This window comes from Lissotriton helveticus, chromosome 1_1 (genome assembly GCF_964261635.1).
Source record: "Lissotriton helveticus chromosome 1_1, aLisHel1.1, whole genome shotgun sequence".
Classification (NCBI taxonomy): domain Eukaryota; kingdom Metazoa; phylum Chordata; class Amphibia; order Caudata; family Salamandridae; genus Lissotriton; species Lissotriton helveticus.
Window position 1 is genome coordinate 411,941,753 of NC_136057.1, and position 26,854 is coordinate 411,968,606.

Genomic DNA, 26,854 nt, shown 5'->3' on the forward strand with positions numbered 1-26,854 from the left:
TCCAATGTCAGTACCATTTGTGGTACAGGCTCTTGGAACGGTCGTCCCCTGCAAAGGTTTGGTGTGTTCCACCAATGCAGAGAGTTGTATGCACGACCGGTCACCAACACTAGGTCTTTTAGCTGTCCTTGAGCCTGGTTCCACTGGCGTGCTAAGCACTCCTGAAGCGGACGCATGTGTAGCCTCGCGTGAGGGACTATAAAGATGCAGGAGGCCATCATGCCTATCAGCTGCATGAACACCTGCGCCGGAAGTGAGTGTTGTGGCCTGAATCTCTGAATCAGCAGTTGCATGCTGTTGACTCTCGCTGAGTTCGGGTGCGCCGTGGCAGCGAGCGTGTTTATTTCCGCGCCTAGGTACTGCTGTACATGTGCGGGTTGAAGATGGGACTTTTGGTAATTGAGCGAAAATCCCAGACTGTGTAGGAGGTGGATTGTGCGGGACATGTGGTTGGCACACTGCTGGGCTGACCTTGCTTGTACTAGCCAGTCGTCCAGCTACGGATAGACATGGATATGTTGTCTCTGAAGGTGCGCGGCCACTGTCGCTAAACACTTTGTAAACACTCTGGGGGCTGTAGTGACCCCGAAAGGCAGGACCTTGAACTGGTAATGCTGGTTGTTGATGGTGAACCTGAGGTATTTCCTGTGACTGGGGTGAATGGGAATGTGGAAATAGGCATCCTTTAGATCTAGGGTTGCCAAGAAATCTCCTTGACTGAGCAACGGCAGAACTTGCTGTAACGTGAGCATGTGAAAGTGTTCTGATAGGATATATTGGTTTAGGGGCCTGAGGTCTAGAATGGGCCTGAGGGATCCATCCTTTTTTGGGATTAAGAAGTACAGAGAGTACACCCCTGTTCCCTGTTGTTCTACAGGCACAAGCTCTATGGCCCCTTTTTGCAGCATGGATATGACTTCTTGCTGCAATAAGTGCATGTGCTCTGCGGACATAGGACGGTGCCTTGGGGGTATGTTGGGTGGAGTGGAGGTTAGTTCTAGACAATAACCGTGTTGTATAAGTTGTCTCACCCACCTGTCCGTGGTTATGCTTTCCCAGACTGGCAGGAACTGCTGGAGTCTCCCCCCACCGGTGTTATGTGGGCGGGGGGCAGTGACAAGACGTCACTGCTGGTTAGTGGCGGAGGATCTGGCATTATTATTTCCTTGCCCCTGCCTTTGGTACTGTTTCCACGATATCCACCCCTATTGTTCTTGTTATAGGTGGTTTGTGTGCCTCCCTTGCTGTACTGGGCTTGTTGTGATGCTTGTTCTCTTGAGGCTCCCCTGTTACCGGAGCGACGAAAGGAACCGCCCCTGAACTGCTGAGACTGCAGAGCCCCCATGGATTTCGCAGTTTCAGTGTGTTTTTTAATCTTCTCCAGAGTGGTGTCTACTTCTGGACCAAACAGGAAGTTGGAGTTTACTGGTTGATTGAGCAGGGTAGTCTGGATTTCCGACTTAAATCCAGAGATGCAGAGCCAGGCATGGCTCCTTAGCATAACGCTAGTGTTTATGGCCCTAGCTGCTGTGTCGGCTGCATCTAACGCGCACTTAATGGACGCGTTGGAAATTAACTTTCCCTCCTGTATAAGCATTTCTGCTCCCTCCTTATAAGTATCTGGTAGGTGTTGCAGTAGCTGCTCTAAAGTGTCGTAGTGTGCCCTGTCATATCTTGCTAACAGGGCTTGTGTATTGGAGATTCTCCAAATATTAGCAGCCTGAGCAGCCACACGTTTTCCAGAGGCCTCCAAGTTCTTGGATTCCTTGTCCGGAAAAGGAGCATCACCCGTTGTTTGCGAATTGGCTCTCTTGCGAGCATTAGCCACCACCAAGGAGTCCAGTGGGAGTTGGCCCTTGATGTAGGTAGGGTCCACGGGCGCAGGCCGGTACTTCCGTTCAATTCTCGGGTTTATTACCCTTGCTTTAGTGGGCTCTTTAAAAATGTCACTTGCATGTTTGAGCACACCTTTGAGCATAGGTAGAGTTTTTATAGATTTTTCAGATGTGGAGAATGTATCAAAAAGGAAGTCTTCCTCCACGGGGTCAGCGTGCATATCCACGTCATGGTTATGTGCCGCTCTTTCAATGAGCGCGTTGAACGCAGCAGTGTCTTCAGTAGGCGAAGTTTTGACCGCATATGACTGAATGGCAGGGGTGGTGTGTGGTTCATCAGGGTCAACAGTGTCAGCCCATGGCTGGGACTCATCTTGATCTGTGTCCATGGGGTAGTTAAACTGCTCATCATTGTCCTCTTCCCCCACGTCCTCAGTGACTGTTGTGGGTGAGTAGGAATAGCCTTGCCATATGTATTTATGGGTTCAAAAAGAATTGGAGAGGTGGTGGAGTCTCTCTTTTTCTTTAGTGGTATTTTGTAAGGCTCCATAGGTGTTTCTGGTCTGATTTTCCGTTTGTAAACGGTGAGCCTGCCTGATTCGGAGTCGATGTATAACTTCGACTGCTCGTCGTAGCTTGGTGGCTGGAACTGCAGGTCTTCGGTCCAAGGCTGGGCGGGTGCAGCTACTGATGTTGCCTTGGACGAGTCTGTAGCCTTTTGGGGTTGCACAGCCTTAGGTCTAGCCGTTGGGGGCAGGCCGTATTTGATAGGCGCCAAAGGCATCGGTGACGGACCGACCTGCTTCGAAGGCTTCGATGCGACCGACTCCGACTGTTCCGCGTGCTTGTGCGTTTGTCGCCTCGACGTGTTGCTGCGGAGCAGGGACGCTTGTGATGGTGGAGGAGGATTGTTCCTTCGAGCCGATGGTGTTTTTCGGCTCGAAGGCCTTGACCAGTTGCGGCTTCTGGATCTTCGGATCGACGGCCTTTTGGGCCTTGAGTCCTTTGGAAGAAGCGCCATCTTTGGAGCTGTGCCTCGACGTCGACGTGAGCGTGACTTGTTTAACAGCAGACACAGGCTTTGTCGCTACGATCTTCGGCTCAACGCCCCCTGTCGACTACGAGGGGTCGAGCACTTGTTTTGACTTGGACGGCTCCGAAGTCTTCGAGCCGACAGTTGTAGCCAACACTTTCGGTTTCGATTTTGGGTCTTTTGCTTTCGGTTTCGATGTTTCCACTGAGAGTGGTCGATCTACCGATGGCTCTTTGGAAATGTTCTTAGTCGGGCCTGGAAGCAGGACTAGAGAACGTTGTCGAAGATCTTGGCTAAGGCCTTCCGGCGATGCCTCGACCTGAGCCGTGGAAGTGTCTGTATGAGGCCCCGCTACTGCGGTTGGGCCTAGCTCCTCGCTTGAGTCATCGTCGACGGCTCCGAGAGGCTGTGCGTCGTCTCCTACCTCGATGAGGTCTTCATCATGGACGTAGAGTTGTTCCTCGTCCTCGTTGTAGGTGGAGTCTGGCTCTGACGCGGGGTCCGAGTGTTCCGGTTCGTCGTCTTGTACATTTTCGTCGTCGTCACCACCGAAGATGTTTTCTGGGTCTGGTGCCGATTCACGCGCCGACTGCCGTGCCGCGCTTCGAAGACGGAGAGTTTTCTTCAACCTGAACTTCGAACAGGCCATGCAACTGGCCTCGTCGTGATCCGGTGAGAGACATTTGTTGCACACCGGGTGCACGTTGATGTGGGGATATTTAGAGTTGCAGACGGGGCAGCGCTTGAAGGGGCTCCGTTCCATCGTCGATCGTCGACGGGCCTTTGGCGTCGAAGACCAAAAGTCTTCCGAAGTCGAGTTCAAAGAACAGGAAAGCTGAAAGGCACCGAACGAAAGACAATACCGACGCCCCTAAGGCCTTTTGGCCCCGAAAAAGAGTAACTAGTATAATTTCCGAACGTGAGTCAAGAAGTACATCCAAACCCAATGGCGGAAAAAACCAATCTGAGCATGGAGGGGATGCCCATGCGCACTGTAGTCTAGGGAGGAGCCACCTATCTTGTGATACTTCGAAGACTCTTCCAGGACAACAATGTGCAATCATCCGGACCCAACACTAGGCGGCGATCTATGCATAGATATAAATTCAGCAGCCCACATGCCTCGAACACTATGTTCTCTGTAGGACGCTGGGAACAGGAAGTGCGTTCCCCTACAATGTACTACTAGATTTATTGTTTTTCTTAGGCTTATTTATTGATATTTTGCGTACTCACATTTGACAAAAATGCTAGAGACTTACACATTTATCGATGAGAGCTGACGTCACTGTTTTTGTAGACTGTATCTTGGCAACAGCAAAAGTGATTTCTCAAAATGTTTTTGTGCTGCCTTCTATGTATGGATAGAGGTATGGCTAGTCCTGCTGCCGAGAGATATCACGAGGCTTATGGCCCATGCTTTAGGGTGTGAATCTACTGTGACAGAGGGTCTGTAAATTGACAACAAGAAATCTAGATCATAAATATTTGCTAATCATGTAATTATGGATAACTATTAAACAGATCTTTATCGGCTTTTTCAAATCTGCCGATTGCTGCACATTGCAAAAAACAGATTTAAACACTGAAAGCATAAAAAGATTACACAAACACAATGAAAACAAATAAGTGTACACCACCATAAAATTACCATTAGTTAACTTGTTAGATCTGTGATATAAATTAGACATACAGAATCTAAAACCCTCCATCACAGCCAAATCAAGGGGTCCTGATGGCCAAAAAGAGAGACAAATCAACTCAACATACCAAATTAGTAAGAGAACGAACACACCATATTATCACCAGTTAAACTGCAGAGTCTAATCTGCAGTAACACGGAAAAGTTGTAACTACTACATGATTCTAACCTCAAGTGATTTCAATGCCACCATTACAAAGGTTTCTATACAACCTATTAGACTTGGCTTTTTCAGCGGGCTTACCCACAGACTTTTGGACCTCCTGTTTTTGTTGGTTTTAGAACTCTTGGAACTTTACCACTGCTATTCAGTGTTAAAGTGCATATGCTCTCTGTGTACATTGTGTTTATGGATTGGTGATTCCATGATTGGCATATTTGATTTACTGGTCTCTGTTAGAACTAGCTTTTCCAGCGGGGTTATCCCCAGACTTTTCTGCTGTTTGGCTTCCTGTTTTTGACCCTGTGTTAGTTTTATGACTCTGGGCAGTTTACCACTGCTGATCTGTGCTAAAGTGCATATGGTCGCTGTATAAATTGACATCATGGATTAGTGTTTCCCTAATTGGCTTATGTGATTTACTACTAAGTTCCTAGTACCATGCACGGTGTGGGCTCAGGGCCTGTAAATCAAATGCTGCCAGTGAACCTGCAGCACTGATTATGCTACTCACATGAGCAGCCTGTAAATGTAACTCAGACCTGCCACTGCAGTGTCTGTGCCCTGTTTCGTACTGCCATTTCGACCTGGGAAGTGCACTCATTTGCCAGGCCCTAACCTTCCTTTTTCTTATATGCAAGACACCCCCAACGTACGCTCAAGGTAGACCCATGGGCAGGGTGCAGTATATGTGAAAGGTAGGAGATGTACTGAGGTGTGTGACATGTCCTGATAGTGAAATACAGTGTACTTCGTTTTTCACTATTGAAAGGCTATCTGTTCCACAGGATAGAACGGGAGTTTGTTTATAACATCTAATAAATAGAACTTCCCATTGGGACAAGATAGAATGATGGAGTTTAGTATGCCTGAATTCGGAATATAAAAATGCATCTTTTAATAAAGATAATTTTTATATTGTGTGTTTGAAAATACCCCTTTTAGAAAGTGGGTATTTTCTTGCTTATCCATCCTGTGTGCCTCTGCTGGGTTGTGGCTTGACTGTCAGGCTTTGGAGTGACAGGGGCTGGAGATGTGCATTCTCTCACACAGCTACTGGGGGGGCGGGGGGAGGGTTGATGTGTGTCCTACCTTTCCTGAATGAGTCAGGGCTGGGCTGAATAGACCTGGGCTGCATTCAGAGTAGTGGAGGAGTTTACACTAGCACCGGAATAGGCCTGGCCTGCATTTAGAGTGGTGGGAGGAGATTTCCCTTGCACCTGAATAGGCCCTGTCTGACTTGGACAATGCGGTCTCCACCTCCTGCTGGGAAGCTAGGCCGGAGAGGATCAAACTGGTTTGGACTGAGCACAGACACTCTCTGCCTTAGAGAACAAAGGAACTTGGAGTATAAATATTAGGCCCAGACCCCAGAATTTTAAAACTCGCTGGAATCAAGGAACCTGCCAAGAAGAAGAGCAGGAGGAGTACTGCCCCATGGCTGTGTTGTTGCTTTGTTGGGTTGGCCTGCAGTTCCAGCTTCTGCATTGGGCACTGAAAGGACTGGACTGAACTTACTTTACTTGTGCTTAGTATCTCCAAGGGCTTGAAGTAGAGCTTGTCTCTTGTTTTGAAGTCTCAGGGACTGCAAAGACTTCACCAACTTCGGGGTACCTTTTTTGGAACCACTGTTTCAGTTGTCACAGAGTAGGGAAAAGCAACCGACTCAGTCGCTGGCTCCGCGTCCTGAAGGCACCGCTGCATCTCACACCACAACTCTTGTCTCAGTGACAACGACGACCCTGCCACCGAGCCGCTGCTTGCACCGTGACCTGTGGGCACCACACTCCGCACCCCCTTGCTTCACTTCACCACCCTAGTCTCACTGACGCAGTTGCTGCCTGCTGACTTCGACACCTGTGAGTGCATTGTGGCTAGGGGCACCGCTCGTAAGTTTCACGACGCACTGCCTCGTCCCACACAGCAGTCTGGGCTGACCGACGCCAGCTCCCGCTAACCACATCGAGCACTGCCTCGCCCCGTAAGCCTTGGTCTCACCAACGCCACCTGGACAATCATCGAGCGCTTCCTGCACTGCATCGTGAGGGCACCGCACCCTGCACTGCTTCCATTTTGCAATGCAACCACGACGGTTGCCCCAACCGGCTCGCACCAACGTACCAGCCGCAACAAGAAATGTACGGTTCACGAGTCTGTCCGCGCTTTAGCTGGCTTGCCCCGACCCGGTCGGCTGCAACTGTTTTCAGCATCACGGTACCCCTGGACAGAGCTACGGACTCGAAAGAACTGTGTTTCAGGAATATTTCTGCAAATTTAAGGATATCTTGCAAAGTATGACTTGTTTAAGTACTGTATGTTGGATTCTTATTTTAGTCTGGTTTTGGATATATAAAAATATTGGATATTTTTCTAACTTGGTGTGGTGTCCTTCTGTAGTGCTTACTCTGTGTTACTGTTGGTTATGTGCAAATGCTTTACACACTGCCTCGGAGACAGGCCTGACTGCTTATGCCAAGCTACCAAGGGGGTCAGCAGGGGTTATTTTAGGAGTGCAACTCCCTTATCCTGACTATAAGGAAGGGTCCCTACTTGGACAAAGGTGCAAACCATTGCCAACTAGAGAACCCCATTTCTAACACAACCACATCACCACTGAGGCATAGCCGAGTTGCCTCAGTACAGGCTGCAATATTATAAGCCTTGTATGGAGGCTTGCTTTAAATAGAGACTGTGGACCAGTCAAACCTGGGTAGAAAGTTAAAGGATGTCCCATTGTGTCGTTGTCCAATTGACATAACCAATATTTTATATTTTTGATGCTAGGATGCATCATACAAAGCTTTAAAACATCGATTTCCATAAACCGTCTTCTTAGAATTCTATCTTGCACAAAAGGTTGTAAGTCTGCCATGAGATATCTGTTGCTGGACAATTCTTTTTTTATTACCAGGAAGGCTTGGCTCAATTACTGTTAATTTGAGCCTTGGTTTGAGGAAACCCTTTGATGATCTTATTTTTCAGAAGTTATATTTTAATATTCTGATTACATTCACATTCCCTTACTGTTTTACGGCAACAAGAGAATCCAAATTAAGGAGGCTAATGTTTTAAACTGACACTTTCAGCATAATTGTGTAATTAATCACTTCCAAGATGCGTTCTTTGAGACCGCTAAGATACTGAATTCTAAACGTACCAAGATTTGAGATGCAGATGGACCCATACTTAATCATTTACATATTCCTTTGCATCCAAATCTATCCAATTCCAATTGAGTCATAGATGAAAACTCAGGCGAGCAATTTAACAGCATGGTATAGACTTTAGCCTCAAATGTTTTCAAAAGTGGCCCATAAATATTACACAAACAATGTCTAGCAAAACGTTTTAGGTCATGACAATACATTAACGTTTAAGATTCAATATCCTTCTAATGATGCTTCCAAGTAAGCAATTGATTTAATTGCTCCCAGATATTTATAATAGGTGGCTTTCCTTGTGTTCCAATTTACTGCCCAGCACAGGAAAACATTTTTTTTTACCTCACCCAAATATCATGATCCAAGTCTTAGTAGTCTTTATTATACACTTGTTACATTCATATTATATGATCAGAGCAATCATTTTCCTAATTGGATTTGTATCCATTATAATATGATCGTGGCGCAGAAAAGAATGGGTAAGGCTTGTGTCCCTAAACTAGGATAACAGTTTGGTTTTGGCGGATGGGAAGTTAAGCAAGTCTTGCGTACATTAAATGAGCAAGGCACAATCATACATTTTTATTTTAACCAGTTTATCGTACGTATAGTAAAAAAGGAGAATGCGTAAAGCATTTGTTTGACCTCTGCGACTGATCTTTGAATATAATTCGCAATTTTAAGACCTCAGACAATGAGCTCATATTGTTACACTTACTTTATTTTATATAGGGTATTTAGCATTTCACAAAAGTAGCTCTAACAAGATGGGTGGCAATTTACAAGGATATTTTTACAGTAAGAGCAACATTTCGAACTCGAGGAGTTGTACACCGAACAGTAAGTACAGCACAGATTACAAACACCATGCTTGGAAAGGAGCATGGCAGCAAGTAAATTAGACTACATTTCACATTCATTATTGTTCGCAAAGCTTAAAATAAAATCGATATGAAAACATAAGATATCATGTTAACCTATGTTTGATAAGATGTTTCCTTATAGATGGATATTGCTGTAATATTACATCTAATTGTATTAAGTTCTATTTTTGTTGTTTCTTAAAATACAAATAAAATTGGTTTGTTAGGAAATAAATAAATAATGTGCTGCTGAAATTTTCATGGGCACAAAATATGACCAGGTTTCTCTCCATCACGGAGAGTGATGTGGTCCCACAAAGTGAAATCAAAACTACCAATGATTTGAATTTGAGCGAAAACTTCTGGCCAGATGTGGCGTAGTGGGTGGCGGGGTGTGGGGGAGAGGGTAGAGGGGTGGGGGGGAGGGGATGCATGGTGCTCCACTACAGTAGGAATACAGAATAAAGTCAAATTCATAAGGTAGAGAGAAGCCACACAATCAGGAGGACATAGGGGTAACTGCCAAATTTGTGAGTAGGATGAAGTCTGATGCTCCATATCGAGGGTAGTGGGATCGTGATGTGAACAGGTGATGCGGCGCCAGCCCGTCTTAGGGTCTGCATAGAGTGCAAGCTTTTTCAATTAATTAATGTGTGTAATAGGTGTGACTGCAGCAGGGTAGACAGCCAATATACATTGAGTTTGATCCTAGAGTACATTTGTTATGACATGGGCACGGTAGATTAAACACCTTCGGGCGATCCAGTACCAAGATGTGTCTATTACGCCCGTTCCCAATAAAACCAGATCCGGTGCTTGTTATTAGTATATGGATCATAATTCTGGAAATAAAGTAAGCTTCAAATACAAACCTCGTATCCTTTCATTGTTCACTTATTGTGTAAAAACATTTAAACAAAAAGAATTGCACTGCTTTAATACCCCCATGAGCTAACAACACTGAATGACCCTTTTCTAACAAATCTTTGCTGCACCCAGAGAAACAGAACAACAGTTCCACTTCAGAACATTGCTACAAGTTGACAAAATGAGTAAAGCAAAAGGCAACTCAGTCTACGAAAGACGACAGATGCACAATAACAACCCCTTCAGAATCGGCTAATGAAAAAGAAAACAAAAACAAGGCTGCCATATGTAGATGTTTAGTATGTGCAATTTAAAGAGCAGAGACGGCCCTGCCAAAAGCAATACAGACAATATAGCAAGAGCTTAAGAGCCAAGTGCCAATAAAGGCAGATGCAAAATAGCTTTTATGGCTTCTACTCATTCCCCCTGTTCTCTATCACCTACAAAAGGATAATTGTTTTCTACATATGTCAACATGCAAATCTGGGCCTATTGTAAAGTGTTTTTATTTTACAAAGCTATTATGGTAATCTGATCCCCCACCGAGAGTTGTAAACCTAATCCTCTGGTGGGTTTTGGTAATATCACACAACAACCGAGACAACGCTGGTATAATGAAAGGCATCCAGGCCTGCGTGCCTAACTATCCTCAGGAACAGAAAAATGAATTGACTCTGATTTCAAGTATCTAACAGGTATCATCTCATACTCCTAACTGACATACTTAATGAAAAGGGAGTAGGAAAGGGGTGGGCGGTGGCCTGCAGGCACGATCAAAGCGGTTTAGGCTGCCCGACAAGGAGGAGTTAAAAGGAGAGGAAAGAGCCCGCAAAAACACACTGAGGCTCTTCAACAGAATAAAAACTGAGCACAGTACGCGTTATTTCACACTATTTAGAAAGTATGCACAGCAATATATCAGGCCCTCGTGTGGTGCATGAATACAAAGACAGCATGCAAATGCACACAAACATACACACACATTAACAAACACTCTCTCTCTCTCTCTCCCTGTGGGGGAAACAAAACTTATGTTACCACACAAAATTGAAATGAAATGTGGCACGTTTCATTGGTTTCTACAGAAAACTGACATCTGGAAAAATTCAATCAGTTCATACACACATTTTAATTTCTCAATTTGTTTCAAACAATGGTTTACTGTTGCTATTTTGTGTGCTTGCAGTTTACCAAATCATGTTAGTATTTTTTTTAAAGATACATTTATTTTCATTTGCATGAACTTCATAGTCTGCTTTGCTGTGGTCATCAGAGCTGCAAAGGCAATCGTGTGTCACTAAAAGACAACAATGAAAGGTTTGCTAAGTGAGGACGTGGGCATGGGAATTTAATGTCTGAGAAATAAGAAAAACTCGTGAACGGTTCCCACCAGTGCAGTAAGGGTAGTTTTTGACAAGCCACCCAATGTCACAGGAAAGAGTACAAAGAAATTAGTTACTCACCTGTAACTCCAGTTTTCCACTGTTGGGATTTTTCACATGTAGTAATCATTCCCAATTGTCAGACTGGGAATCCTCGGTAACTTAAAAAAAGAGGTGAATAGAGTTAAAAAGGCCGTAGGCTTCAACAAAATGTGTTTAGTACAACCACCACCTCACTTTACACAACCAAACTTCGGACAATGAGATGGAAGTGCTGAGCTCACATACTTCTCCTAGAGGTCACGTTAGCTCAGATTTCATTGCACAAGTGGGAGGAGTACATATGATGGGAGGGAGCCTCTAAAAGGGAGAAAGGAGGGTTGCATGTGAATAAATGCAAGGTACCAACGCTGGAGATCTGGAGTTACAGGTCAGAAACTAATTTGCTCTCCTGCACTGGATCTTTCATATATTCAAATGTCTAAATCGGAGTAGCAGGCAGTACACAGTCTTTCTATAAAAAGAGAAGCAGGTTCAGCTTTACATAGACATGTTACAAGAACTGACTGCCCCAATGCTGAATCATCTGCAGCATTCAGTTCCAGGCAGTAGCGTGAGGCGAAAGTGTGCCTACTTTTTCCATATGTAAGTGAATAGAAACAGGAGTAAACCTGTTATCCCAGTTGAGACCGGGCGAATATAGTAACAATAGAACAATGTCTCAATGGGTACAAGGGGACAGAGTATCGTGTAGATCAATCACCAAGCACAAAGGGTACACGAGAGACCAAGGAAGAGTGGAAGGGTTGTTATTTGCATATAGGAGCACAACGGACAACTAAATTGCAGTAACAATACATGGGGCCAACTCCCCGAGATCATCTTTGGCTCTAGGGACCCTAACCCCTGGGGTGCATGAAGATTTTCCAGGGGGACCCCATCCCCCAGGCCAGACTGAGTAAGAATATTCCTGGGGCAGACCAGAACCTCAGGAGCAAGGCAGTATGCCTCCCTGCTCCCATGCGAGTGTCTGGGGGCAGCCGGAGCCAGCACCAGTACCACCCCACCCTTACGGGGGAAAAGGGGAGGGGCTGAGACTCCTGTTCCCATCCACACCGAAACCCGTGGGCAGGAGCACAGAATGAGCTAGCTGGCCACTAATGGAGAGGGCTCCCTGCCCGGCCGCAGCCGTGGCTCATGCAGGTGCTCCATCAAAGGCGCATGGGCACTTGGCATTAAATGAAGCCAAATACAGAGTGAAGCCACTTACAGAGACAAAGAAAATTAAGCATTCTTGCTCACATGCACACCTGGGGTGAAAGAGCACCCATGAGCCCCTGCACGGGCCACACACATTTGCATGATGCTCTTTGTAATGCCCCAGGAAGGCCAGGGGCACCACCAACTTTGTTTTTAGAGTTTTCGGGGGTGCTGAATATTCAGCTGTCACCCATCCCAGACGTTGTTTCGCAAAACATGCCCATAGTCACCCAGGGGATTGAAACCCTGAACCAGTCAGCAGTCCTGGTGCCGGAGCTTTTTCCCCTAAACTCTGGGGTCCCTGTTTGTTGGTCCTTAAGCTGCAGTGAAAGTAGAAATTAGACTCTGGGACACACTTTATTCACTTTAATGCTTAATTGGCAATAGTAATGATTGGCAATGTTAAAACTGAGTTTTGGCCATATCCCCACTAATTTCAATGGGGGTTCAGGGCTTGCTGGGGTTCAAACCTTGCTGAGGGTGTCACCAAAGGTATTTCTAACTACCATATTGTATATATTTGTAATGAATGCAGAGCATTTAGCAGTGTGTGGGTAATAAAGTACTTTTCCTTTTTATATAAAAAAAAAGCACTAACTGGGCAATGACTTATTGAGTGTAGTTGCATAGCAGCGATGTGGGGGTACTAGACTACACCTCAGCCCACAAGAAAGGTTTTGACTGCTCTGCTTTGCTACAGAGAAAGTCAAATGTTACAATGGGGTACCTAGATCTGAGTAAAGTGGAAGTTGCAGACGTATTACTTGTGAAGAGCTCGAATCCTATGCAACTAGTAAACCCACTTTCTTATAATACCGCTCTCTACAAGATCAATTTTTGGTGCACTTTATCATTCAATTCAAAGTTGCCAAATCAATGGAGGGAGTCACACTGGCTAGAAGGCTCTAGGAAGTCAGTACAGGCACAGGCATGAAAAGGGGAAAAGGCGAAATGAGGATCCTGGAAGAGGGATATGCCTTCCTCAATACACTGGGGGTGACCAGTGGGATGAGTCTGTTGTGATGGTCACTGATGGGAGTGATTGTCCGAATGGTCCATCTACTGTGATTTTCTCTTTTGCCCACCTTTTCATGTCCTTCTGGAACTTCTCTGCAACCAGTAGATCCTCCCAGGCCTCCATCAATCGTTGCCATTGGCTTTGCAGCTATTCATGGATGGAGTCTGGCAAATGGGATTAAAGGAAAGCAAGAATGCATCATACCTATCAATTTTGTCATTGTTTTCACTGTTAGACTGTCCCTTCTGGTGGAGGTGAACTTGTTCTGTCAATGCCAGGACTCTTTTGAACATGGTATGCTTTTACTGTCACAAACTTTAACTTTGTCCTCAAGAATACCTCTTCCCTCATGGGAATGGGTTAGGATTTCTCCATGTTCACAGAGAAGCCCAGTCTATGTATTGTCTCTGTCACTCTTGATATGCTGTCTTAGGCTGATCTTGTGACTTTACATTTACAAGGCACTCTTCTAAATACGGGTACACAGTTATCACCTGTATTCTCACGGAAGTTGCTACAGAGGCAAGACATTTATTTAATACTCTTGTTGCTGAATTTACATCATTGGGTAACACTGAATTGGTGATGTGAATTGTTTACCACATACTTGAGGTATTTCTTGTGTTTGCTGATCATCAGAAATAAGTGTCCCGGACGTGTAATCTCCTTCTTTTAGCAATGTGATGAATTCATGCAGTGTGGTCATTTTGAACTTTTGTGTTCTGATGACTATATTCAGGAACCTCAGATCTATGATGGGCCTCAGTGTAAACAATGTGGAAGTATACAGATTACAGTCCCTGGTTCTGTTACCCTCTTGGCAGCTCCTGTATAGCTCCCTTTAGAAGGAGGTCCTGCCTTAAAAGGCCAGATTGTACTCCTTTGAAACCCCTTTTCTTTGGATTAACATTTGGGGACATCTTTTCTAGCTCTATATAGTAACTGTATTTTATGATGTTAAGCATTCATTAGTTGGGGGTGATTTGTCGCCATTCATAGGAGAAACCTCCCAGTCTGCCCCCTGTAAGTGTTTAAGTTCAAGGCGTCTTCTCTGTGAGTCACTTTGTGGCTATGGCCAACCCGCTAATGGTCTGGCCCTTTTCCCTGGCTATACCTTCAAAGGAAAGTCTATGTGGTAATGGATACTGCCATGGCGTGCTCGTTCCCTGCACAATGACTCCCTGTGAGCTTGGGGTATTTGGGAGTGACCATTGACCCCACCAGGTAGGTCGCTCCCCTTCCACACAGCACCACCTGAGTCTCCCTGCCCAAGCTGCCGCTGCTGAGGAAGTTCGAAGCCCTCCACCACCCGCAGGCTCCACCTGCGCCTCATCCCTGGTGACCAGTGGTAGGCCGTAGGTAGGTTTGTTCATTCTCCGCTTTATTGCTTTTATTGTATTGCCTGTATTTTCATTGTTGTGCCTGTGACTGCTGTGGTCCGTCTTCCCCCGCTGCCTGTACGTGGTCCGTGCCCCTTTTTCTTCCTTCTGTTCCCCTCGCTGTCCCCGTGCTCTCTTTGCCCATTCTTTCCTTGTGTACCCCTCGCTGCCCCCGTGTCTCTGCCAGGTTTTCCCTTCTGTTCCCCTCGCTGCCCCTGTGTCTCTACCCGGTTTTCCTTTCTGTTCCCCTCGCTGCCCCCGTGCCTCTCTGCCCGTTCTGCCTTCTGTTCTTAGCTGTCCCTGTATTCAGTATTTTGCCTCTGTGCCACTCGTTTTTCCGGTATTTTTGTGCCCTTTTGCCTTCTGTTCCACTCGTTTTTTGTGCCCGTCTACCTTCTGTGCCACTCATTGTTTCCATCCTTTTTGTGCCCCTTTTGCCTTCTGTTCCACTCGTTTCTGTGCCCTTCTGCCCTTTGTGCCACTCGTTTTCCCCTAGTTTTTGTGCCCCTTTTGCCTTCAGTTCCACTCTTTTTTTGCGCCCTTTTGCCTTCTGTGCCACTCGTTTTTCCCTCGATTTTGTGCCCACTTTTTCCTTTTTTTACCTTCGTTGTCCCTCACCGCCCTTGCCGCTGCATCCCCAACGGCCCGCCCCCTGACGGCCCACTGCCCATTCGCTGCCCCCTCCTCCCGCCTCCCAGCTGCTCCTCCCTCCCACCTCCCCATATATGCCGGCTGCAACGCGGCCGCACAGCTGGCGCACCGAAGGCGCCCCTAAGGCAAGCCCGTCTGCGCCTGTCTGAGCCTGGACCGCGCCCAGTGCCAGAACCCCTGGCCCCCGCCCCCGCCAGTACGACACCAGCACTCTGCACGCTCTCAACTCCGGACGGAGCCACACCTGCTTCAAGGCTGCCCCGAAACGCGAACACGGCCCCTTCACCTGCCGGTAATGCAGCTTCATCAGCCTCAGAGCCGACGAACCACCAGCCAAGAAAGACCCCAACCACCTCCGATGCATACTACTGAACACCCGCTCCGCACGCAAGCATGCTGTCGAGCTCTGGGACCTGCTCGACACAACATCCCCGGACGTCGCCTTCCTGACAGAAGCCTGGTTTAACGACTCCTCCGCACCCGACATCGCCATAGCCATCCCAGACGGCTACAAGATCACCCGAAGAGACCGCCCCAACGGAGTCAGAGGAGGAATCGCCATCGTCCACAAGAACAGCATCAGGGTCTCGACTAGGACCGACGACGCGCTCAGCACCGCAGAACACATGCTTTTTTCACATCCACACAGACCCTAACTCCACCCTCAGAGGCACCCTTTTCTACTGACCCCCCTGGGCTCCACCCCAGTTCAGCGACTCCATCGCCGACTTGATCCGCACGCACGCTCTGACCTCCACTGACTTCATCCTCCTCGGAGACCTGAACTTTCACCTTGAGAACAACAACTCGACAACCCTAATCAATAACCTTGCCAACCTCGGACTGAAGCAACTCGTCACAATGCCCTCCCACTCCGCCGGCCACACGCTCGACCCAGTCTTCTCCTAAAGCCTGCACGTCTCCGTCAGCCACACCACCGAACTCTTCTGGACCAACCATTTCGCCTTCCAGGAGCCCACCACACACCACCGCACCCAACAGATCCCCGCCGCTGCTGGAGCAAAATCACCGGAGACCAACTACACGCAAACCTCGCTCTCAGCCCACCCATCGTACCCTCCAACACCGACGACGCTGCCCACAGCCTCAGACGCTGGATCAAGGACTGCGCCAACACCCTTGCCCCGCTGAAGACCCCCCCCCACAGAGATATCAGCAAGAGGGCCAGCTGGTTCCCCCCAGAACTCCTAGCCTCCAAGCAAGCCTGCCAGAAACTAGAGAAGAAACGGCACAGTGAACAAACTCCGGACAGCCACGCAGCACACAAGCACGCCATTCGCAACCACCACCATCACCATCACCACCTTATCAGGGCGGCCAACAGGACCTCCTTCAAAGACCGCCTCGACAACAACGCACACAATAGCAAGGATCTCTTAAGCATCGTAAAGGAACTCTCCAACCCCATCTCCAACACCAATGACATCCCGCCGTCGCAAGCCCTGTGTGACTCCCTTGCCACCTATTATACCGCAACATAGCAGACATCCATGACAGCTTCAACACCCAGACAGCCCCAACAGACAGCAACACAACAGACCCTCCGCACACCATCGACCGCGACCCCCTGCTAGCCTGACACCATCAAGACCATGCACACAATCCACTTTGGCTCTCCGTCAGACCCATTACCGCACCACGTCTTCAACAGAGCAATCAGCTCCATCGCACCCCACCTGCGCAACGTCATCATTCTCTCCCTCGAGACGGCGACCTTCCCAGAGATCTGGAAACACGCCGAGATCAACGCCCTACTCAAAAAACCTAAAGCAGACTCAAGAGACATCAAGAACTTCCGGCCCATCTTTCTGCTCCCCTTCCCGGCCAAGGTCATCGAGAAAACCGCCAACAGACAGCTAACCAGATACCTCCAAGAAAACCGAATCCTGGACCCTTCCAAGTCAGGGTTCCACAGCAACCACAGCACCAAGACCACCCTCATCGCTGCCACCGATGACATCAGGACCCTGCTGGGCAACGGCGAGACCGCAGCACTCATCCTCCTAGACCTCTCTGCCACCTTCGACACCGTCTGCCACTGCACACTAAGTGCACGCCTCCATGCTGCAAGGCTCTGGATTGGACCACCTCCTTCCTCGCCGGCAGAACTCACAGCGTCCGCCTCCCCCATTCCATTCCAAAGCCTCAGATCATCTGCGGCGTACCCCAGGGATCCTCCCTCAGCCCGACACTGTTCAACATTTACATGGCCCCGCTCGCACACGTCGCCCAACAGCACGACCTCAACATAATCTTCTACGCTGACGACACTCAATTGATCCTCTCCCTCACCAAGAACCCCATCACCGCCAAAGCCAACCTCCACGAAGGAATGAAGGCCGTCAGCCTTCGGAAGCTGAACTCTGACAAGACGGAGGTCCTCAACCTCGGCTCCAACTCTTCAGCCTGGGACGACTCCTGGTGGCCGACAGCACTGGGGGCAGCCCCGACACCCACCGACCACGCACGCAACCTGGGAATCATCCTCGACTCAATGCTCTCAATGACCAAGCAAGTCAACGCCATCTCCTCCTCCTGCTTCAACACCCTCCGCATGCTCCGCAAGATCTACAGATGGATCTCGACAGATACAAGAAAGACAGTCACCCAGGCCCTTGTCAGCAGCAGACTAGACTACGAAAACGCCCTCTACGCGGAGCCCTGACCAAGCTCAAACGACTACAACGCATCCAAAACGCCTCGATACAACTGATCCTCGACAGACCATGCCACGGCAACATCACCCCCCACCTGAGAAACCTGCACTGGCTCCCCATCAACAAGAGGATATCCTTCAAGCTCCTCACCCACGCACACAAGGCACTTCACAAGACCGGCCTAGCCTACCTCAACAGACTGCTCTCCTACATCCCCAACCGTCAGCTCCGCTCCGCCGAACTCTCACTCGCCACCGCCCTGCGCATCCGAAGAACAACTATCGGTGGGAAATCCTTCTCCCATCTCGCCGCCAAGACACGGAAAACCCTCCCACTGAGCCTACGACAGACCGAAGACCTGCTGACCTTCAGGAGGATACTCTCAGCAGCAGAGTTCAGAAGAGCTGGGAGTGAAGTCTTTGTGTCCCTGAGACTTCAGAACAGGAGGCCAACACACACAGGTCCTTGGAGATTCTACTTCACACTGGCTCACAGCAAAGTTCCAGTCTTTCCTTGGCAGAAACAGCAACTGCAGGCCAACCCCACAAAGTAAAGGGGCAGTACTCCTCCTCACAGCTCTTCCCTTGGAAAAGAAAGGTTCTTCTTGAGTCCAGAAGTGATCTAAACTTCTGGAGTTTAAGGTCTACTACTACCCCATTTTGTCTCTGTTCTTTGTGCAAGGGTCTCTGAACTCAGTCCAAACCAGTTCTGTCCTCACTAGTGCAGTATGACCACAGGGGGTGTAGACAGCATTGTGCAAGGGAGACGGGCCCTATTCAGGTTCAAGGAAAACTCCTCACACTACTCTAAATGCAGCCAAGCCCCATTCATCTCAGCTCTGAGTCATCCAGGAAGGGCCAGGCACATCTCAACCCCCTCAGGGACGGCCTACAGTTAATGCACATCCCCAGCCCCTGCCACTCCAAAACCAGACAATCAATCCACAAACAGGCAGAGGCACACAGAATGGTTGGACAAGAAAATGCCTACTCTCTAAAAGTGTTTCAGCAAACAAATGATGGACGGAATTCTGACAATGAAAACATTCTCCCTCAGGAGAATGGGAGTTAAATCCATCGTTCTTTTGCCCACTACGCCACCCCAGTTTGGACCCAGCCATATGCAAATCAGTCTTGACACTGTGCCTCATGGGAACAGTCCAAACCGAACTGCCAGGCCAGGTCCTCCCTGGACCGGAAACAAGCATCCTTGGACCGGTTTCAGGGTATGTCACCCTTCTTCAGACAGGCTAGCTTGAATCCAGTGGCACAGTGATCAAGGGACCCACGTCTGAGCATACCCATCCCACTTAGGGTGGAGAGTGTTACAGCAAACAAATGATGGACGGAATGCTGACAATGCAAACATTCTTCCCAGTCAAAAGATCGTTTTTTAAATCCATCATTCTTTTTCCCACTACGCCACCTCAGTTTGGACCCAGCCGTATGCAAATCAGTCTTGACCCTGTGCCTCATGGGAACAGTCCAGACCGAACTGCCAGGTCTTCCCTGGACCGGAAACAAGCATCCTGGGACCAGTTTCAGGGTATGTCACCTTCTTCAGCCAGGCTAGCTTGAATCCAAGCATCTAAAAGATGCGTTAATAAATTCTGAGTTCAAAAAGTCTAAACTTTATTTCTCTATCTTGTCCCAATGGGAAGCTATACTTGTAAAATGTTACAAAGTATTTCCCATTGCATCCTATTGGCCAGATAGTCTTTCAACAGTAAAAAACGAAATTGGCAGTATCTCACCATCAGGACATGTAGTACATGTCCTGCCTTTTACATACACTGAGCACTCCCCATGGGGGTACCTTGGGCCTACCATAGGGATGACTTGCATGTGAGAAAAGAGAAGGTTAGGGCCTGGCAAGTGGGGGCCCTTGCCAGGTTGACATGGACGTTCACAACTGCGCACAGACACTGCAGTGGCAGGTCTGAGGTACCTTTTCAGGGCTACTCATATGGGTGGCACAATCAGTGCTGAAGGCCCACTAGTAGCATTTGATTTACAGGCCCTAGCACACTCAGTGCATTTACTAGGGACTTACCAGTAAATCAAATATGCCAATCAGGGAGACCCAAATGTAATAACAATTTACACAGGGAGCACTTTGCCACGGCTGATCAGTGTCAAAGTGCCGAAAGCATCAAAGCAAGTAAAAAAGAAATCCAGCACATCAAAAAGGTAGAGGTAAAAAGTCAGGAGGAACTGCGCCAAAGATGCCAAGTCTAACAGAGACCATATCTACTTAGAAGAGCCTTGAAATTAGATGACCATGCCATCTTTTTTTCTACCCGTTATTTGTTTACTTTCTGTCTGCTGTTGGTCCTCAAAGAGTATCAGCACTACTTGATGGATGTGTGGTCACGTTTAGATGTTTTAATTTATTCCTATTTATTTTATCACTCCCTTTGCCACTGCTGGTAAATCTCAAGCTTCAATTGTTTAGGGGTAGAATTTTCTATGTAGGGGATTAGTACTTTGAACCAGTTGACACTGGTGTCAATTCACCCACCACCAGCTAAAAACACGGAAAGTCCTTAGTCGCAATTTATCATGGTTCACAATTGACATGGATGGAGATTTCCCATTTCAGGTGTTTGAAGAAAGCAGCCACAGAAATAATAGATTGAATAGTCAACATACTAAAAGGGCAAATTATATCACTTATAAAATCTTAGCTCCAAGAGCCACCACTTGTTCATTCTACATGAATGTCTTCACACAGATCAACTGACTTACTCTTTCTGTCACTGCGAACTGATGAGTGTCAGATGAGATTCTGTAGGTTCTGAGTTTTGTTGGCACAATTGTGATAAAATACTGGAACATCTGGTTATCTATAAAATAAAGAAATTACTTCAGATTTACAGCAACACTACGAAAACGCATGTTAAAATGAGGCTTATTCAAGGTTGCAGTACTGAATCTGCTATTCAAAAAAAGAACATTTTCCTCACCCATCAAAGATAAAAACTTAACTGAACTCTAAGACACACTTTGCTAAATTCGTTAAGACGTTTCAAATTGCTGGTTAGTTACAAATAAAGTGCATTACATTTTAGAGAATTATATGGATACTGGTGATCCAAGGAGGTATGCTGCATGAAAACGATAAGATGTTCAACATTACCAGAAAGTATTGTGTAGCAAGTTATTTGTAAAGTAGGCCTTACGCTAAAGCGCTTCAAACAACAAAAACTATTGACAAATGAAACAGACTTATTCTATTTAGGACCAGATATCTTGTGCATGACAATGTAGTGAAGATAATGTACACTGAGGTTTAGGAAATACATTTAAGAAATCAATGTCAGTTTACTTTATTAAAAAATAAACTATATTCTTACCTGCTACAATAGCTTTAAGCCTGAAACTAAATTAACAAGCTGTGCACTATTCAACCGTCCAATGGTGGGATTCAGGAATAATACCAAAGTTTTCTATTTCAGGCATCAACCTTGCGCAGAGTCTATGACATTGGAAAATGAACCCACAATGGCACCATGCGTCGTCTTCTTCTGTAGATTAATTTTATTAATTATCGGCCTTTGACTGCTTTAGTTGTCAACTGTCAAAAAACCTACTGTGAAGAATACAAATACTTACAGCAGGATTTGGGTCATCCCACTGTTAACCAATGGGTGGTTTTCTTGACACCCTTGTTTGCTTGCTTCTTATGTAATTAGTTTCCTACCTCTACTTCTGTTTGTCCCTTCCCTGGATTGCATGACTTGTATCATTCCTCTATTTATATCAGGGAATGCTGCAGGGTCAGTATCATGACACAAGCGTGCATGTATGATGACACATGAATACATTTATATCATAGCATTTCCGAATGAAATGATGGACAAACTTTTGTCAATGTTGTTCAACATCATGACACAGTCACACACATAGATCACGCTGGACTCTGACTTTTTAGCTTATTTTTGCAGATACTGTTCAGCATCAGCAACAAGCATTGGCAAAGACAAAACGTTTAACGTCTTTCAAAGGTGTGACCTATTGGCTTTGTCAATACTTGTCTGTCTTAATGTCTTCCTAAAGAAAAGGCCGGATTTTTGTAGAGCCACTCCCCGCCCCCTCCCTGAAGATTTAGGACTAATGCTGACGGTTTTATAACTTTGTAGAGCACTGGGCTCAGCTGTCCAGGCCCAGGGCAAGTTTCCCGACCCCCAAAGGACGTGTACAATTGGCTTATACCCGATTGGCTTCTATAACTTAGCACATAAGTCCCTAGTATATGATACAAGAGGTACCCAGGGCTAGTAAGGGAACTGTCACTAGTGGACTGCAGCAGTTAATAGTACTACCAATACAGTGACAAAAGTGAAAACATTAAAACATTAAAACGTGACTCTAGGGGAGTCACTGCAGGGTTTAAACTGCTAACTAAAGATGGCAAGATAAACCTTTTTGGCAGGTCAAAACCTTTCTTTTTAATAAGTCACCTCTGGGAGGGACTACGTAGCCCACCAGGCAGGGTGTTTAATATTAACAAGGAGAACATGTTCCTTTTGCGGTTTAACATGCCCCTGACAATGAAAACATGAGCCTGCTTTACTGCCCAAACCTCCAGTAGCCTTTCCGGTCTTTCTGCAGCAGCTTTCAACCGAGACAATATGGTGGGCCCTGGGCTAGGAAGTGTGAAGAGCTCCCAAGAACATGGAATAAAAAGAATTGTTGGTGGGAGAAGGAGCAAACTCCTCCAGTAGGATGACTATGGCAATACCATCTCGCCAGGCCCGCTCCTTTATGTAGGCAGACAGGTTCTGAAAAAGGTTTACCCCCCTCTGGAAACTGTTTTACAGTATGGCTGGGTACAGTCCAGGGCTCCTCACAGGGTAAATGGGCATAGGCCATCTTGGCTCTGTGTACAGAGGGTTATCCTGGCATTGTTTGGTGGTTAAACCCCCAGAAAGTGATGTAAAAAGGGAAGGGTTGCCTTGTGGGAACTACTGTCCCATTGGCTAGTGATTACTTCCATACCACAAATTCAATGATGGTATAAATGGGGCACCCCAGACACACAGTCCTCGGATCAATGATGGACTGGGAAAAAGACAAAAGAAGGACTGCACTACTGCTCCTTGGACCCAGCAAAGAAAGGCTGCACCGAAGACATGCCTGCACCTGCTGCACCCGAAGGAACTGCGAAGAGGACAGTCTGTTGTGGAAAGAGAGCCACTACTGCCAAGACACAAGTAGTGACACCAAGGGCTAATTGGCTAACTTCCTGATAAGCTTCACGACCACCAAAAGCTAAGGAATTTACCTAAAGCAATATAATGTGTAATTTAATCTAGAATAAGAAAAGAAAAGGGGCAAATTCAGCCTTTTTGCAATCCCCGGTTTAAATTAAAACATTAATTGCACTCACCACCAGCACCATATCGGACTCTGGCAGTTAAATTATAGTGTACATCCCAGAGAAAACTACCCATTTTTACATCTACCCTTAGAGTCAACATGGTGGACCACAGTTTGGCATGGCTGACACAATCAAAAGCCTAAGGTCCATAAAAGCCCTGTGTAAAGACCTGGTTTTTGGAAACTGTGCTTTTGCCGACAATGAGATTTAAGTTCAGACATTGCTTGATCGCGGCTAAGCCGGCTTTGAACTCATACTTCAGAAATAATGTTGTGGTCATTAGCTCAGTTGGCAAGTTGATCCATGAGAATGGGTCTTGTTAACTTCACAACAGAATCTATCAATGAGAGAGGTCTATTACAGCTGGGATAGATATTTTTACCCTTTGAAAATACTGGCACATTTGGTGATTGTGACCAGGAGGTGGGAGCTTTATTTCCACGGCTGAAATAAGGTGATAGATATCAAGGGGAACAAAAGGTCATGGCTGTGCTTGTAGATGTCCATAAGGACTATCTGAGCTGATGCCTTTCCCTTTGGGCCCTTACTGACAAGCCTCAATTATTTCCTCACAACTGAAAGATATCCCAGGTGATCTCAAACAAATGTACTGGATCAGAAAAATGAATACAAATTAATGGCATAAGAAGTGAGAGAACTAATTGTGTGCCTGCAGGCATAACCCAAGGGATGAAAAGTTACTGTCTTCACAAAAAGGGGAGTTCAATAGCTTCTGAAATGCCCCTCTGTCTTACAAGGTGCGGCTGATTCCAGTTGACCCCATGCCTCTTCTCTGATGACCAATATTCTTGCTTTAAACGCCTTTTTATAAGCCAATCTTCATGCAGATACCTCGGGATTGGAACAAGTTATATTTCCAAGCAAATATGAGACTGCTGTGCTCTATGGTGTAAGTGGTGTTGAATACTATCGGAGAGTTATTTTAGGAAGCCTTTGCGAATGTGGCATTAGGGCTGTCGACTTTAAAACTGGGTAACCAGGTGTAAATCGAGGCATCGGCTCAACATCCTGTGATTCTGAACAAATCACTTAATCCCCCTGTGCCTAAAAATGTTTCTGACCTTGCTTAATGTAACTGGCGCTTGTATAAAGCGCTCAGATACCCTTGGGCCAAGTTCACACTATATAAAGCTGCAAAATAAATAAAACAAGACTTTAAGAACCATCTTAATGTTAGAGCAAATAGAGTTGAAAGAATTAAGGAATAATTAGGTTATGTGTTCAAGTCGATGAAATTATAAAAATCCTTAGGGCAATAGAAAATTGAATGCTAACAACAAAAATCATTGTATTAATGTTTTCCCAATGGAATCAGCTGCCCTGGAGATGTTCTGTCCTGAGATATGGTTGCAATTTGGTTACTAATGTCCTAATTATAGAGATAGATAACGGTTTAAGGCTGCAACAGAAACGATTACAACAAAGAGGGACAAAAGTCGGGCATGTACGCTGGACCCCGTTAAACAAAAAGGGTACGCAGTTCCCCAGAATGAAAAGAGGCAGATGAACCAAAGTGAGTGAAGGCACAAGGGAGGGGAATCTTCCTCGTCGGGTCGGCGGTGCAATACCAGACAGGCACCCATTAAGGGGCTCTTTGGTGGAGATCTTTTGTTCCTGCCGTATGGTGCCGTGGGTGTGAGGGCCCTAGGGAAGGGGATGTGTGTAGATGTATGTGGGTGGTTTAGAAAAGGTTAGGTTGTCGACAGGGAAACTTTAATGGAGTGGTAACCCACCTTATTAAAAAACAAAAGAGTGGCTGCTCTGGCTCAATTGGGGAAAAAGGGCAGATTTGAAAGGAGATGCATAACAAGAGCGAGTTTTGTTAAAATGCGTGTAATATTAGATTCAATTACCGACAACCTAGTAATAACTGTGCCTAAATCTGTGATAGTTAACAACTCCAGTTTTTAAAAAAAGAGGCTTTGTAGATGGAGAAGGCGGAACTCTCAGCCTTACTGAGTGCAGAAGCCCTTTTGGCACCATCAAAGCAGGGAGATGGGAAACCTGTGGGACCATAGTGTTAGGCATAAGTAGGCCAGTCTCAATCGAAATTAAATGATATACATAAATTCATAGGTTTAGATGGAGTCAGAGAGGGATAAAAAGCATTGATAGTTAACTCTACCATTTGGGTGAAATTAATCTGCTCCAGTGGAGCGGAGTTTAGCGTACCAAACTGCTCTTCAATAGAGGCAATTTCAACACTTAGATCATCCACAGCAGTTGTTAAAAAGTTAATGATCGAGGAAGTAAGGGACCACACCTTACCCACGTTGGCAATTGTTGCAGCCTACCTTCTGCCCATGGCGATCACACTTTGGGAAACAGAACAAAAGGTCAGGGTCCGGCCTGGTCTCAATCAGGCGCAGAGGTGCCTGATCTCGGCCCAGGCCCACCCCAGGTATGCCCCACACTACAGGAGTAGGTGATGCGTTATATAACCATGTGTGGGCTCCTTCCTCCTCTGCCCCCTTTTGCAAAGAAGCCTGAGAGGTGCCTATCTCCCTGTAGGAAGCTGGCTCTTGTTGTGCTTTATAAAACATCTGTTATACCATGTAAAGAGTCCAAGGGTTTCCTTTTGAGTGGACAGGGGTTTGCTATGCAAACCCAAAGTGCTCTGTTAGGGGGTAGTGTGGTTGAGCAGCATTTGTCTTACCACAGAGGACTGCCAGACATTAGCAAATACACACAATGACCAATAAATGGCACACAACTCAAGAAGGAGATCCTCACCGATATATAAAGATAGCATATATATTTATATACCTTTAGGGATCAGAGAAAAATCATTCAGGTAAGTACCTTTTTAAATATACTTTTTTTCCCTTTAAAAAGTGGACATAGTGCAATTTCTGAGTTCTGCAATATTATACTACGTAAGGAAGAACAAGGTCTGAACACAGGTATAGTACAGCAACTTACAAGACCAAGCGCCAGGAGTTAAGGTGAGTGGTGTGCAAGGTCCAAGACAGCACCAGCAGTACACCACCAGCAGCACGTGGGAGGCCAGGTGCGGGGTGCAAAAAAACCATTGGAGCCCAATGTATTTCAATCAAGATCAGTCACTGTGGAAAGAGGCTGAAGGCTCTGGTCAAGAAGTAAGTTGGGCTGAACCAGCACGTGGGCCCTGCAATGCTAGAGGATGGGAAGGGGGGCACCTTTGGTCCTCGAGGTCAGTTGGGCTGAACCAGCACGTGGGCCCTGCAATGCTAGAGGATGGGAAGGGGGGCACCTTTGGTCCTCTTCTCCAGGGCCCAGGGGCGTAGGGGTGTCATTAGGCGTTGGATTTTTCCTTACCGGAGCAGTCGCGGTTGAGGGGGCCTGCGTGCAGAGGTTGTAGGCGATGTTGGGGAGTCCAGGAGGGGTGACACCACAATGGACTCGTGCTCTGGAGGGCTGGGTGACCTTGTTGATGAGGCTTCTCTGGTTCCAGGGGTACCCCTAAACACTAAATTTAGGGGT

At 46.6% G+C, this 26,854-nt stretch overlaps 1 protein-coding gene across 2 annotated transcripts in view; it reads right to left on the bottom strand.

Moving 5' to 3' along the window:
- ERGIC2 (ERGIC and golgi 2) overlaps positions 1-26,854 on the bottom strand; it is a 278,318-nt gene that overhangs the window by 100,718 nt on the left and 150,746 nt on the right. For both annotated transcript variants that reach the window (XM_078673761.1, XM_078673762.1), the window contains exon 12: positions 20,737-20,834. In XM_078673761.1, coding sequence (XP_078529887.1) covers positions 20,737-20,834 — 98 coding nt within the window. The remainder of the gene's footprint in view (positions 1-20,736; positions 20,835-26,854) is intronic.